Raw genomic sequence first — 14,891 nt, forward strand, 5'->3', positions numbered from 1 at the left:
GCTGGAGAAAGAAACAGCAGCGCTCAAGATATTACTTCCTGAGAACTTGCTATCTCACTTCAACTGTACTTGTCATTTTTATTTTGCTTACAACAGAAGTCAGCGTGTTTCAGAATATAGAGTCACTGGCATGGCCGCTGTCCTCACAGTCAGGTTTGTAATAATCATGGAAAGAGTAATCTTCATGTGTCCAAAAGGGAACTGCTACGTACCTAATAATCAGGTTTGCATTTGCAGTTTGTGCAGATTCCTTAGGTTTACCCTGTGTTTATTTGCATATATTAATTTATTGTGTTATCAGATCTGACCGATTGACCTCTGCTGTCCCTGTGGAGTTTTAGTCAGAAAATCAAATTGAAGCTCAGCGCAGGAGCCGTTTCCTCTTGTGCAACACATGCATACAGAAATCATTAACTTCCTGAAAGTACATTTTGACACAGGATCCAACACCGACACTAGGCTTCTTATTAGATGACTTAGTGCTTTAATCAAATCCCAAACAAACTTTCTATTTAAAGCTACAGCGACGAGTGTTTGTCTCCCCCCTCTGGCAGTGAGTGTACATTGTGTACATGTTTCTTCATAATCTGGGTCACCAGAAACCTTTCTTGGACACTTCCTTTGCTTCTGTTCCCTGACCGCCACAAAGGGTGGATTCATAGAACTTGGGTTACATTTGTAACTCTCAGTTATGCCAATGTCCTAGTCCCTCCATACGGTTTCCCCAGCCGACGAACAAAGCTGTCTACCGGACCAGAACACAGATTCTAATCTCGTAAAAAAAGATTTCAGAGTGAGTGCAACATGATGATTCATCCCAAATCAGCCGGTGACAGTTACTCATGAGTGGGAGCTTTTAGCTCATCCTTCGACTACACGAAAGTCGAGCATTTCAAAGGTTAAAGACGTGCACACTGCGATTAAATGTACACACAAGTATTGGGTAGCACATTTATTTTGACATGAAATCCACAGTTTTTGTTGAATAAAGTAGATGTCCTTGTCCAACATGGTAACAGTGGCAATAAATGAAAAGAGAAAAACACAAATGTCTGAAACTGAAACCTAAGTACAGCCCCACACTGTGCGGAAAGCACAGGCATATATGCAACCAAACCAACATTTAAAAGCATCTAATTGTTCAGATTTCAAATCTGATTACGCTTCAGAAATCTCTGCTATACACCGTGATACAAAATCAAACTTAATATTTGGGTATTTATATTGACAAATATCATCACCTCTGGCCTCGTAATAAGCGATAATGATTTGAACAGCATAACAACACAGATGACAAATATGTCACACATGCGCACAACACACCGTAGAGCTGCAAGGTAAGATTGCACAAGGATACCCTCAAAAATACACAACGTGTCGCAGTAATATTAATCTGAACAACTCCACATAAAGTCACATATAGATACTGCTAAATATCCCGCTGCAGCAGTAAAAGGAGAACGCTTCTGTCAGCAGGGTGGAACTTTTTTTTTTTTTTTCCTAGCAAAGTATTTCAGCTGTACCAATGCGGGCTTCTTTTATTTAAATGTTTTAATTCATCAATTACAAAATAAAATCAGTACAAATATAGAGTAAATACTATCTTCAGACGGAGAAGTAAACAGACCTTTGCAGTCGAAACTCGAGCGAGGTAACAGTCTTACATCACGATTTGGCCTAGAGTGGCGATGAGGGGATGAGTCTGGGCATTTTGTCTGTAGCTGCTGACAAGGCAAAACAAATCAAACTCACCCTATGTACAATGAACTCAGAAGGGTCTGGCTTCAATTTGAAATCAGAGTCGTGATAAAATTTGCCCCAGTTTGTCCCTTCGAGGGTAGATTTGAGTCACAGAGCTGAACACAGATATTTCTGAAAAACGGCACTTTCGCAAACTTGGTGAAGCCGTTTGTTTAAATTGCTCAAGAAGCTACTTTTCTCACCTCAGTAAAATAATGAATAACATATAAGAGATCTTTTTTTATATATATATATAAATTGCAACAATATTTGTGTTTCACATTTTCATAAAATCCATCCAGCCTTCATCTATTACCGCTTACCACGTAGGGAAGGAAATGTCCAGTTGCAGTCAAGCTCTATGTTGATATGTGCAGAGGATGAACAGTGAGACGCACCCACGAGTCACTGCACAGGAGCTTTGAACAGAGGTGATCAAGGACGTCAAAATGTAGAAACACAACCCCTTTAACAACCCCTAGACCCACATATGAAGGTATAAATGAAGACATAGGTTTGGTCTTTTGTTTGTCTGACCACATAAGCTAGTTGAAAGCTTTGCCTTCAAGTATCATACAATAGTAAGCTTTGCACTAAAGACACAGGTAAAGTGGCCAACCACACATCCATCCATCCTCTAGAAGTTACAAAAGGTTTTATTAGGAATATTGAATACATGCAGCTGCAGGAGTTTAAAGGATCCAACAAATGTAGGCTGCACGTACACGATAATTAATAATTAAGACAATCAATAAAAGCAATAAAGTAATCTCACTGTTTAGTGTGGTTATTTAAATGAGAACCCAAATGCATAAAATGCATAAAATAACAGCATTCGACTACATGCTGTCGTGAAATATCAGAGTGATAGTTTGTAGTTAGCAACTGGGAGGATGTGAGTTAACCTGATACTGTAACAGTTTCAATTCATCACCGGTGCAGGTGGAACAAGCTTAATTAAACCCCAAATAATGCATTCTGGGATGCCTTGCTGCCCCAGGTCCACACAAGCCTCATCGATAAAATGTGCCGGGGCATTTAGGCTGTGCTCGGTCAGAGCAGAGTACTCTGAAGTGGAGCAGTACTTGAGCAGCAAGTGATGACATTTCACGAATCCACAAGAACAAACAAGAATCCGTGAAGTTAAATGGCCAAACAGTCACGTAATTAAACAGTATATTCACATGAAACCATGAAACTATATCCTACCAATATCAATAGGAACAAAAAGACATCAGTTTTTCAAAATACATGTCTGGCCCTTTTTCTAAAAGCTGCAACAATTCATCTCGGTGGGTTTACACTCAAAATAAAACACATGAATTTGTAACACGTATCGGACACATCGTGTATGGTCCACCTTTGGACAAGTTGAGTTGGGAATACTTTCGAAGTCTCTGGAAAGGAGGGTTATGTTAAACAGACTCAATGTACAATGACATTCAGAAAAACCGACGCTTGGCCCTGTGACTCAAACTTAACATTAACACACAAAGACAAACTGGGGCTAAGGTAGAACCAGATAATCCGAGTTTGCACTTGGGAGAAACCTTCAGCCAAAGGCATTTATAAATGCTGTGTTTGTACAATCAAGGGCCTCTGCCCAGCACAGCTCATAGATCAGTAATAAAGAGGTAAATGTCTTTTTTCACAACTGTTTATTTCCTATCAACCAGCATCAACTAGAATAAGGAAAAAAAAGTGTGAATAATATTGCTAAATACTATTTTTGCAAGTCTCACATGTACTGTCTATGTTCTATAGAAAGAGACTGCTAAGCACGGTTAGAAAACCCATTCGGTGTACAACTATTCACAGGTTAAAGAAAACGTACACTCGCACATTAGCAATAAAATGCCAGATAACAGATAATCAGGTATCATCTAGGCACCATATACTTTCATCAACAACGCATGTTAGCTAGAACTAATGAAACAAAAGACTGCTTTCTTTAGCCGTCAACAGGCTTTTCTGTCGATATGTGCAGAGGATGAACAGTCTGAGACGCAACCACGAGTCACTGCACAAGAGCTTCGACCAGAGGTGATCAGAGGACGTCGGCAACACAACCCCTCTAACAACCCCTGGGCTCACACATGAAGACGTAGGATGTCTTTGACAAATAAAGATAAGGTAGGTAAAGTTGTCTGTCCACACAAGCTATAAGCTAGTTGAAAGCTTTGCCTTCGAGTATTATACAACAGAGTCAGCTTTGCACTAATGACATGGCGAGGGTGGCCTCTAGCCATTGGACTACACGGAGACCTTTGTCTCATAAGAACGACAGCATGACAAACTTGTACAAAAGTGTGGTTTGACACATTTGTTGTTTTCTAAAACTATTTTTTCAAGAACAGTTTGTACAGCCGGTTTAATTAGGAGAGAGTATGTGTGTGCTATTCCTACTACTGAGAGCAGGACTGACTAATCCTTGGATGGACAGAGCTTCAGTCGATAGCATCGCAGCCCCGGCGAGGCAGACGATATATTCTGATTCTACAAAACGGGATCCACCGGGATGCTTTTGGAGAAAAATCAGTCCAAGTCTGTGAAGTGACAGCAAGTCGGACCGCGGCAGAGTTCACACAACACTCTGTGGCTCTGTGGCTTGATTCACCCTTGATATTTCACAAGCATTACTGACATTACAGCGGGCACGTCTTTTCAGGACACGTCTTCTCAAAGCCCCACACCTGGGCTGCTTGAATCACCTTGCTCCAGTTTTAGACCCTTTTCCAGAGGATTTCCAGTCAAAACACATTTCTATGAGAACAGTTTGATAGCATGTTTCTGTTGTGATGCATAACCTTTTACATTCATAATCAGTGACGAGACCGGGCTCCTGCCTCGTCAGATTCACGCTGCCGTTCAAAAGTGGCAACAATCAGCCGGGACCTTGTTCGACGTCGGATAATTACACAGGTCTGAAATGAAAATCACCGTAAAGCTTTGCCACCCACCAGTTTAAATCGATGTTTGCACCCCTTTCCTATCAGGGAGGCAAAATAAGACACAATTTATAAAAACGTAAGACCCACACTGAATCAATCAAAACCCCATCAGCTTCAGCCATTTTCTTTCCTCTGATAAACAGAGTGAGTTAGGCCGGTGAAACTAAAATAAATCACAACAACAACAAAAAAGAATCTTTACTATTCAAGAGTTCAAAAGATATCCCAATTCAATAATGTGATCAAAGCACATGTTTAGGAGCTGCCCCTTTTGAAAATGTATTGTTCTGCAGTTTCTCGTCGTAAACATTTCTTAAATGTGTTTTTTTTTTGCAGCTCAAGAAACTGTCAGTTATTAATGAACAGTCGTATTTCGTTAGACTCTAATTAAACGGAAAGCTGTTTTTTTTGTTCTTTTTTTTCCTCATCACACTCTGCATTTGTCATGCACATAAGATGTGAAAGCAAAGATGGATTTTCGCCTCTCAGATTGTTCCATTTTAATCATCTGTAGAGTTCGCTAAAAGAAAATCACCTCAAAGGGGCTCTGAGCCAGAGGCTGAGAAGCGCCGACAGGAGGGATTTATTTTCAGAGAGCTAAAATGCTACATACGTAGGGAACAATGTCACAGAAAGAAAGAAGGAGAGGAAACGGTAACGAGTTGTTTGGTTGTCATGCAGTGCACATCAGCTATTTGTTGCTTTTGTTTTGAGTGAGGAAAAAAAAACAATTAATTCATTAGCATTTTCAGCACTTCATAGAAAAACAAGTGTGTTATCTCCCAAACCGTAAACCAAATTAACTGCAAATGATTAAAATGAGTGGCTTCTCCTGCCTTTTTCTCTTTTGAAATAAATAACAGAGACACTAAAAAGGTCCAAAGCCCCCCCCATGTGACTCCAACCATCACAGTAAGATCTGCAAGACTTTTCTTCAGTGATTCCACTAATTCACCTACTGGTCTTGAGCTATAAGAAGGCTATAAAGCAACTTCCGCTTCCCTCACTGCAACTCCGTGCCTGTCAACTTACGAGGACTCCACCGTAATGATGGCCTCGCCTTTCTCCTGCATGATGCTGGAGGACGATGGGCCGCGTTGCTCACCATAGCCGTCCAGGAGAGGTGACTGTGCCGCGGGCTTCGTTCGGTTGGAACAGTCCACGCTGTCGTGCAGCAGCCCCGCCCTTTCTCCCTCCTTCACAACCTCTTTCCCTCCTTTGTCGACGTACCCTTTGTGCAGTTCCTCTGCCTGGGCCTCTCTCCTCACGTGGCAGCGGCACACCTCAATCCCAGAGTCACCGGTTAGTCGCCGGTGCCGGAAATGATCCTCCTCCTCGTCTTCTTCTTCCTCTTCCTCCTCTTCCTTTTGCTCCTCTTTATTACACCGCACAAGCGCAGCCACATCCGTGGAGAAGAATGCCTGTTTAGAGGGAGACGGCGTGGCCTTCGTGGCTGGACCGTGGGGTGAAGTTTCTTCTTTCACTTTCTGGAGGGCCACAGCTCCGAGCGGATCCGAGGCGACAAGAGGGTGGACTTGAGGCATGGTGGACAACAGGACGAGGGGGGAAAGCGGGAGGCAGCAAGGGTGCGAAGCATAAGAGTGTAAAGGAAGAGAAAGCGGTGGGGCGGGAGGCGAGACTCCCCCGTTGCCCTTAGAAGGACACCTCTGCACGGGTACAACATCCGGAGCGGCCGCAGGTATGACATCAGGTGGAACTTGTGAAAAAGACGGAGGGGAGGGCATCGGCGTGAAGGCGCCGCCGACCCTCGGCACGATCGCCAAGTCGCCTCCGGCTTCGCTGGGCGTGGAGATGTGGCTACTGTCATATGTCTCATCCGTCACCTGGACGGAAAAGGAGGTGCTGGATGGTGAGGTGAGGGAGCAAGACTCACAGGAGCAGCTGGTGTAGTTGTCAGAGCTCTGGGAGGAGGTCAGGCCACTGGGGCCGGGGCCCAGGTAGGGTGGGCAGGGGTGCCGGTGGTGTTGGAAGGAATAAGAGGAGCTGGGACCCGGCACGGCCCCGCCCTGCAGGGCAAAGACGGAGCTGTAAGGCGGAGGGGGAGTGCTGGGCTGGGCAGCCACTTCCTCATAGGAGGGCAACTTAAAGGAAGCCAGAAAACCTGTGAAAATAGACACATCAGCTCAGACACGAAGGCTCTGTGCGCTTACTAGAATTAGCACTAGTATGTTTTCTAATAATTACTTGAAGACAGTGAAACACAGGTATCATCTGTGGCGGCAGAGGCTGATACTGCTATTCCCTCTGTGCCGTAGAGCTTCATTAATATCCAATTACAAAAACATGAGCCACACATTAAAGACTGTTGTATTTTTAGATTAACCTCATGAAAAGCAGGCACGGAAAGGTAATAACAGAGTTATGTAAAGTCGCACAAGGCTCAGGCAGAGTGTGTTTTTAGACCCCTGTTCACAGCCAGTCTGAAATGAAAGAAACACACTTAGGTCCAGCATTGACGAGGGGTAATTGCAGGCTCCATTATAAGCGATCAGGTTTATTTCTCTCTGTCTCTGCTGCTGCTGGATCCTCAGCTTGGCCCGACGATGGCGGTAAGCGCAGAAACAGCTGAAGAGGATCAGCACCGTCCACAACAGCCAGAACCCTGCAGCGAACAGGACATTAACCAAGCACTCATTATCGTGAGAACAAACGATACAAATATGATTTCAAAAAGACAAAGACAGAGGTTCTGGATGTTGATTTCTGTTCACACTAACTGAGAGTTTACAGTAATTTTTTTGCTTGTATTTAAGATGATTTAACTTTCAGACAGTAAACTTTAAGTAGGCAATTCAGTACAAAAAAGCATTTGACACCATCATATTTCATAAAATCTTGAACAACTATTAAAGTGTCAAATTACATTAACCCTTTAACAGGCATCATAACCACACAGTTGATCTTTTTTTGTAATAGTAGTAGTAGACAATAAAAATGCTTAATTTCTCATTTTGTACCCTTTTCTAACCATTGCTAGTCATTCGATTTGTAAGATACACAAATTTACCCAGGTGTGAACACATGACACACACAAATATCTAAGCTGTGGCTTTTATACTTTTTGAGCTATAGCGTGATGAACATGTAAATCATACAGCTTCAGTTTTTATATTGTATGAATCTGTAGAATCATATGAACATTTTAATGATGATATGTCAAAATACTCAGTTTGCAGCGCACACTACTAATATAGATTAAAAAACAATGATATTTAATCATTTAATTTTTTAGTGTGCAAGTCAAAGGGTTAAGCTTGTTTTTAACAATAATACAGACTCAAACTATACAACATTGTATCTACAACATCAGTTCAGTATCTTCTGGTTTTCTTTATCAGCATTTTAGTTTGAGTTATAATCATATATAAAAAATAATAAAAATATCATAGGGCCAAAAGGGGAAAGTCCGAATATGACGTATTACTTTCAAGAGTGAATATATGAAATAGTTTGATAATTAGACACAAAGTGATCTGGAAGATGTCGCTGTATGAGTTTTCTGGTCAAATTCTTTTCACCCAGAGAAAATTGTCTGCATATCTTGGTGGGATGCATTCGGTCATTATAGCATTAAAACAACCACAAAGGATAAGATAATACTTTAGCGAAACATTTTTGATAAATTACAGTAGTGCAATAAAAAAAACAACATACTCTATTCATTTTAAAAGAGCAGTGGAAGATAAATCTAACATGATACAGTCACACTTTCTACAGTGCCACTGTGGAGAAGAGTCAGTGAACTTACACCAGAGTTCATAGTAGTAAGTGCAGCAGCCCGTCTCTCCACAGCAGTGTCCTGTTTCACACAGGTAACCTGGACTGTTGTTGACTCCAGGACAGTACGTGGGACTGACTACAGGCTGGCTACCAGAGGCCCCGTGGTACTTCACCACCTAGTGGACAAAATACCACAATACAACTATAGTGGGAATGATGTTACAAGAAATAATTTCTTTCAATTAGTGCCAGAAAAAGAGGTCAAGGCAGACCTTTTCTCGACCGCATGTTATCATCTGGTTGACTTTTGCAATTCAAGCCATATAATGGCAAATAAACCATCTCCATAGCCATAAAAGTATGGAATCTGATAACAAGCCATTTGGATTTCATTACGACGATCCTCTCAACATAGAAAAAGATGCCTCTGCATGCAACTGGACAGCACTACAACGAATCAGAGCCATTTTATTTTGCACTAATTCCACCCCAAGGCACTCAGGTGTCATGAACGACTGCGTCATTGTTCCAGTCAAACTTTCTGCCACAAACATTTTGTCAGGGCTGGCCCATGAGGGGACTTAGACAGCTCTAGAGAAATTTAGAAGGTAAACCAACAACCTCAAACAAGCTGATAGAAGGCAACATTGGCTTCCTGCAGAGATATGTACTGTGTTTTTCTTATCTTCAGACTAAGATTTTACGTCAGACGTGTTGCCGATGACGTTTCTGAGAAAGACTGGAGACACAGTCGAAACTGTCAAGCAGGTAAACAAACATCTCCTTAAAATCTTATGTCTGAAGATAAGAAAAAAAAACATAGTACATAATATTTGTATTCATTTGGAGATACATGTCATACACAAGAATAAATTCAGTGTTCACTCTCCTTTGGCCTAAATTTTGGTCTCCACCAGGTTCTCATATATATTTATATAAGTATATTTCTCTTACTTGTTTTGTTTTTTGCTGGAAAACTAGTTTACAATGGCTTTATCACAGAGAATATACATGAACATCATGAAGATGATTATATGGACTTAAACAATGAGTTAAAAAACGCTACTTGTTTTGCAGAAAGTGATCATTTTCGCCATCAATTTTTACCATCACACATCATCTTTATCATTAATCTGATTGAAAATATCAGATATTGCTGCTTTAGGATTGTTTTTTCAGATGACGTTTGAAGGCATCTACGGGTTAAAGTTAAAACATATCCCACCTTATGAATTGTGCTCATGTCAATCTCCTTCACCGGCACCTAAAATGAGAAGAGAATCTTAATTTTACAGTTACGTCTACCTCATTAGAGAGTGAATAATGAATGCAAGTGAAGAACTGAGTCCAGACATCAAATATAATATTAAATCTCTGACACACTGTCAAAATCCAGTAAATGTCAGTGCTTCAGTGAAACCATAAACCATAATAATAATGCAGCAAGAAGAGGTTGCAAAAGCTGTTATGTACATAGTTACCACACATGAGACCTAGAAGTGCCAACAGATAATTATGCATCCCCATAGCAACCACTGAGGAAAAGGCTTTGGGGCTTTTTTTACCCATGTGGACAATGTTTTATATTTGGTATTTGCGGTGAAAGGTTGAGCTCCCCACCGTAGATTCTTCGGTTGCATCCAGCCCCTGCAGGGACATAGTCATCTGATAAAAAGGCAGAGAGAGACAGACAGTGGTTATGATGGAGACCTCAAGATACATCATACGACGACAAAGACAGCCAGCGTTGTTATTCTACAAATCAAGAACAACAGAAAGGCGACGACGGCCCCGTTTTCCAGCCTTAAGTCAGTGGCTGCTTCACTCCTGGCCTTTTCAAGGAGACGGGAAGGTCAGCGGGTTTTTGACGAAACATTTTCTCCTCTCTAGCAGACGGAAGACGCCAGTCCCCAGTTCCCCGTGTTCATAAAACCTCCCTCTGTGTTATTGTCCTTTCTCGTCCTCCTTTTTTTTCAAACACAAACTGAAAAATATTTCACCTTAAATCTTAAAATAAAGTATTAAAACTATTAATCTAATATCATTTGAAGAGTTTAATCAATACAGTATATCAGACATAAAAATGTGTGTGTTGACAACAACTGGCAATTAAAGTTGTCAACACTTGGTATTTGTAAAAGAACGTGAATTTCATTCAGCCTGTGGGGATAAATAAAGGATTATCTTATCTCACTGGGAGGAAAACGTATGCGTTCTATGCCCCATATGCACTAAATCTGCCTTCACAACCGTTATAATGTTGAGTTTATGTTGAAACAGCATCAGAAAGTGGTAACTCAACTGGTTGATAATGTTGGAGGTTCAACTTTTTGGCACTGTTAAACTGGATTAAAATAATCACAAAACAGTTTCTGTTCTTAAGTTGGGTCAAAATAACAGAAGCTTGTATTGGTAAAGCAAAATGCAGTTCAACAGTACTGGTAAGCGAGTGTTTAAATGATTAATAAGTAACTACTACCTGAAATGGACACTAGCGCTGGGTACTAAAGCTACATGTACATTTACGCCACACGAGGTGTTAAAAATATGTGTGTCACTTACGCCTCCGTAAATGCCATGCAGGCTGCTGCGAGTAAAAAGGAAAAAAAATGTGTGGCTGGACCAGTGGGTCCAGTTGGGGGTGGAACCGGGGCCTCACTGTTGTTGCAGCCATGTAAATTCGAAGCCTTTTGTTGCCACCTGGCTGCAGCCTATGTGGTTAATATAGGGAACAATGCTGACCCTAGACTGCATTGTATGTGCATGGGTGTACATGTGTTCTCTTCATCCCGTGCAGGGGAGAGGATGGACATGAACACGTTAGCTTCAAGGGGCAAACTACTATTTCTGATACCGTAAATACAAGCCCTCATTATTACTTTTACAAACGTTCCTTTACAAACTGACCGTCCATTACATTAACTGAACATTCCTATTACTGTGTAGGTCTCCCTTTTGCCACCAAAACAGCCCTGATCTGTCACGGCATGGTGCTGTGCCATGGGGCCGCACGATTGTGGCCAAAATGACAATCACAATTATTTTTATTGCACTACTTTTAAACAAACAATATGTGGACAGTTTTGAGTGCAAAATTAAACTTTAAATAAGAATAAATGCGTACTAATATAAAAAAAAACAAAATACCCAAGAATTTAAAATTTACCAAGGGCAAACAATAAATATGCTATCACAGGGTGCGATCACAAATTGTAACTCAACGGATACAATTACAGCTAATACAGAAAAGGCAATGACATTAGGCTTAGGCCCACACGTTTTTGGCAAAAAAACAAAACAAACAGCCCATCAACATTTTCTTTCGCCATGGTGCTCCTCATCTCCAGTTGCTGCTTCTTGTCACGGCATAATGACTTGCTCTCATCAGTCCACCCATGGACAGTCCACAGAGCGACTCGAGGCTGCCGCTGTGTTCGTCTGTTATGTATGCAGCTTAATGAAGCCTGAAGCACGCATTCGTCCGCTTGTGGTTGTGATTGAGAAAGTGCTGCATTAGATACGCAGCAGAGCCTGCATTTTAAATGTAAATATCGCCGACGACGCAGGTTCATTTAATCGTGGCGGCCAAAATCGTGATCGTGATTAAAATTCAATTAAATGTGCAGCCCTACCGTGGTATCTGGCATCAAGGTACATCCTACCCACTGACAAGCGACGTGATAACAACATAGTTATTAACATTTAGTAATAATAAGTAGTGTCAGTGGTCATAATGTTATGGCTGATCAGTGTATTTATTCATCGGAGACTCTTCTAAAAAGTGTAACAACAAATCTCTGCAGATAAGTCCTCCGGCGTATTCCACTGTTTAATAACACTGTTTAATACCGAAGTTCATGACTGAGCATCAGTATTTAAATATTTAAAAGGCCCATGGGGAAACGTTCTGTCAAAGGGAACGTCAAACCAAGTTCCTGTGGTGAGCCCACCACACGTACAGGATAAGCAAAGTGAAGTCATCCAGGCTTCCCCAGAGACCACAGACTAACCACAAATGATTTCCACCCCGGGGTCCACAAACGTTTCCAGGGCATTGAAAATCAAGAGTGAAGGGAAGCATGAGGGAGGCAGATTGTGATCGGACGTGGGAGCGTGTGATTTCATTCAGAGTTCAAAAATACTATCCAAAAAATGTAAACACAATCAAAACAAAACAGGATATTTACAGCCTTGGAAGCAACAAAATACAAATATTATATTATTGTTATCACAACTCAACTTTTTGCATCGGTCTAGTTTCCGCTCAACATGCTGCAGTGAACCTTTATTTCTGACTTTGTCCATACCACTTACTGGGACACTTAACTGAGCCACCATTAATAATTAATAAACCTTTCACATCTGAGACAAGTCAAAAATGTCTGCATTTAAATAATCCAACTGTAAATCTTGCACAAACGGCTCTGGTGATACAATTATCTGTGGGTCGAAGTTAAATGGCAACTGGCTGAACACTGACTGGCTCCTTGAGTGCCTTTGATACAGCAGAGAACACTTAAGTCATATATGCAGATTGTGGTCTCCATACTTTTAGTCAAATGACCCGAAATAGGGAACATCACGCTCAGTTAACGTCCACTTTTCTTGAAGCAGCAGCATAGTGCTCTTCTGTCGGTCAAGTGTGGATTAGATTTATTGGTCTTTAAGAAATAAACCCTAAATAAATGAGGGGTTAATCACTGCACATTACAAATGTGAAATGCAGCACTAAAAACAAAGAATCAGCAAAAACCTGATTCATCAAGTCACAAATTATACCTGTAATACAATAACCTATATCACAGAAACAACAAGGTCTGTGGTTGTCCTATTAACCCGACTGAGACCCTGCGTCCACATATGAGGACATTTCAGACGGAATCATTCTACAGCTAATCACAGGACAAAAGTGGACAAGGGATAAAGCCTCATCAAATTTTACAATTGAAAGGGTTTATTTATGCTTTATTTATGCTCAAATTTAACAAATTCTGTCAACAGTAACAAGCTACAGCTAATTAGCTTGTTAGTTAGCTAAAGTACTCATTTGAGGACACTGGGACGTCATTGTTTGCAATTTTGCATTTGCTCAGGTATTAAAATAAACGTTTTTCTGTTTCCCCATGTTTTGTTTTTTTCTATTATTATTTGTTTTGTTTTTTAAATGGACTTCCTGTTCACAGATGATGCTTAGTTTTACTGTGGCCCTACTAATCCCAAATACCTCAGAGAAATTAAAAATGCATAGCAAACAAAAGCTTGGGTCTCGGGAGGTTAATACAGAAACAGAGTCTGTGGTCATCTTTCGGTAAATCCCAGGTATTGTTAAGTGCATTAGTAGAATCGCAACTCTAAAACATATTAGCAGATGTTCCGAATTGACTGCAGACACACGGACACGTCCGAACAGAAACCAAACCTGACTGACTTTACCTTCACCGAGCGCTATACATTTGCTGCAGTGGTGCAAATAAATATGCACCTGTTGTCCCAAACACAATGTCACAGATGCAGCGGCAGAAGGTGAAGCAACGAGAGGCCAAGAACAAGTTGAGGCCAGTGTTTGTTAACAACAACAACAACACAGGCCGAGGGAAGCATGTTGCTCAGCAGAATCACTAAAGCCCAGCTGTTGACAGCAGTGTGTGTGTGTTTGTGTGTGTGTTTGTGTGTCAGTGCTGTGCAGTGCATTACCTCCTCAGCCAGCAGCCCGTGGCAGAATGTCAGCGTTTTCTCTGGATCCATGGCGACAGACGAGTACCAAGCTACACAGAGAAAGATAAAAAAAAAATGCACAAGAGGGGTGTTATTCCTCTACACCTCCATCACCGCTGTCCCATTCAACAGACACGGAGCGCTCCACATCCGCCATTCCCACCACCCCACAAAACGGACGGATGCCCCTCCCAGGCTACGCTGCACACTCGGTGGATGGATGATGGATGGGGCTGGGTGGGTGGGTGGGTAGGTAGGGAGGGGGGCAAGGCGACGTTCACGCCGTATTTTAATGGCTGCACCGCGGAATTTCAGCGTGCAGACGCGTGAGTCGTCGGATGCTGTTCGCCGTAGTAAAATGCAGGTGTTTCACTCGTAGTTTTTTTTTTTTTTTGCAGAGAGAGGGGACGGAGCTGTGCATGATGTCATGCCTCTCCAGCCAACACCAGCAGTCACTTGCATGGGAGCTTTGATTGGCCGGAGCTCCCAGCAACAGCCGCTCAGAGGCTGCCTCAGCTGGGCCGGCCTTCATCATCACACCCTGTTGCTCTATTAGGCACACATACACAACACGTGTGTTTTTTTATAATTACAAAAAAATAAAATAAAATACAATTAAAAAAAAAAGTATTAAAGAAGGGTAACAGATAACTCTAACAGCTGTTATAAATAATGATTCAATAAATAAATAACATTTAGTTTATTTATTTATATATTTATTTATATATATATATATATATATAT

General features: G+C 41.4%; 1 protein-coding gene across 1 annotated transcript; it reads right to left on the reverse strand.

Moving 5' to 3' along the window:
- Window positions 1-937: 937 nt before the first annotated feature.
- On the reverse strand, window positions 938-14,602 carry LOC125004598 (proline-, glutamic acid- and leucine-rich protein 1-like). The gene is made up of 6 exons (XM_047579322.1): window positions 14,127-14,602; window positions 10,053-10,097; window positions 9,658-9,696; window positions 8,461-8,608; window positions 7,153-7,314; window positions 938-6,813 (listed from the first exon to the last, which is right to left on the reverse strand). The coding sequence occupies exons 1-6, from the start codon at window positions 14,175-14,177 to the stop codon at window positions 5,720-5,722; spliced, it is 1,539 nt and encodes a 512-aa protein (XP_047435278.1). The 5' UTR covers window positions 14,178-14,602; the 3' UTR covers window positions 938-5,719.
- Between the last annotated feature and the right edge of the window lie 289 nt (window positions 14,603-14,891).

The sequence above is a fragment of the Mugil cephalus genome, chromosome 2 (genome assembly GCF_022458985.1).
Source record: "Mugil cephalus isolate CIBA_MC_2020 chromosome 2, CIBA_Mcephalus_1.1, whole genome shotgun sequence".
Lineage (NCBI taxonomy): Eukaryota > Metazoa > Chordata > Actinopteri > Mugiliformes > Mugilidae > Mugil > Mugil cephalus.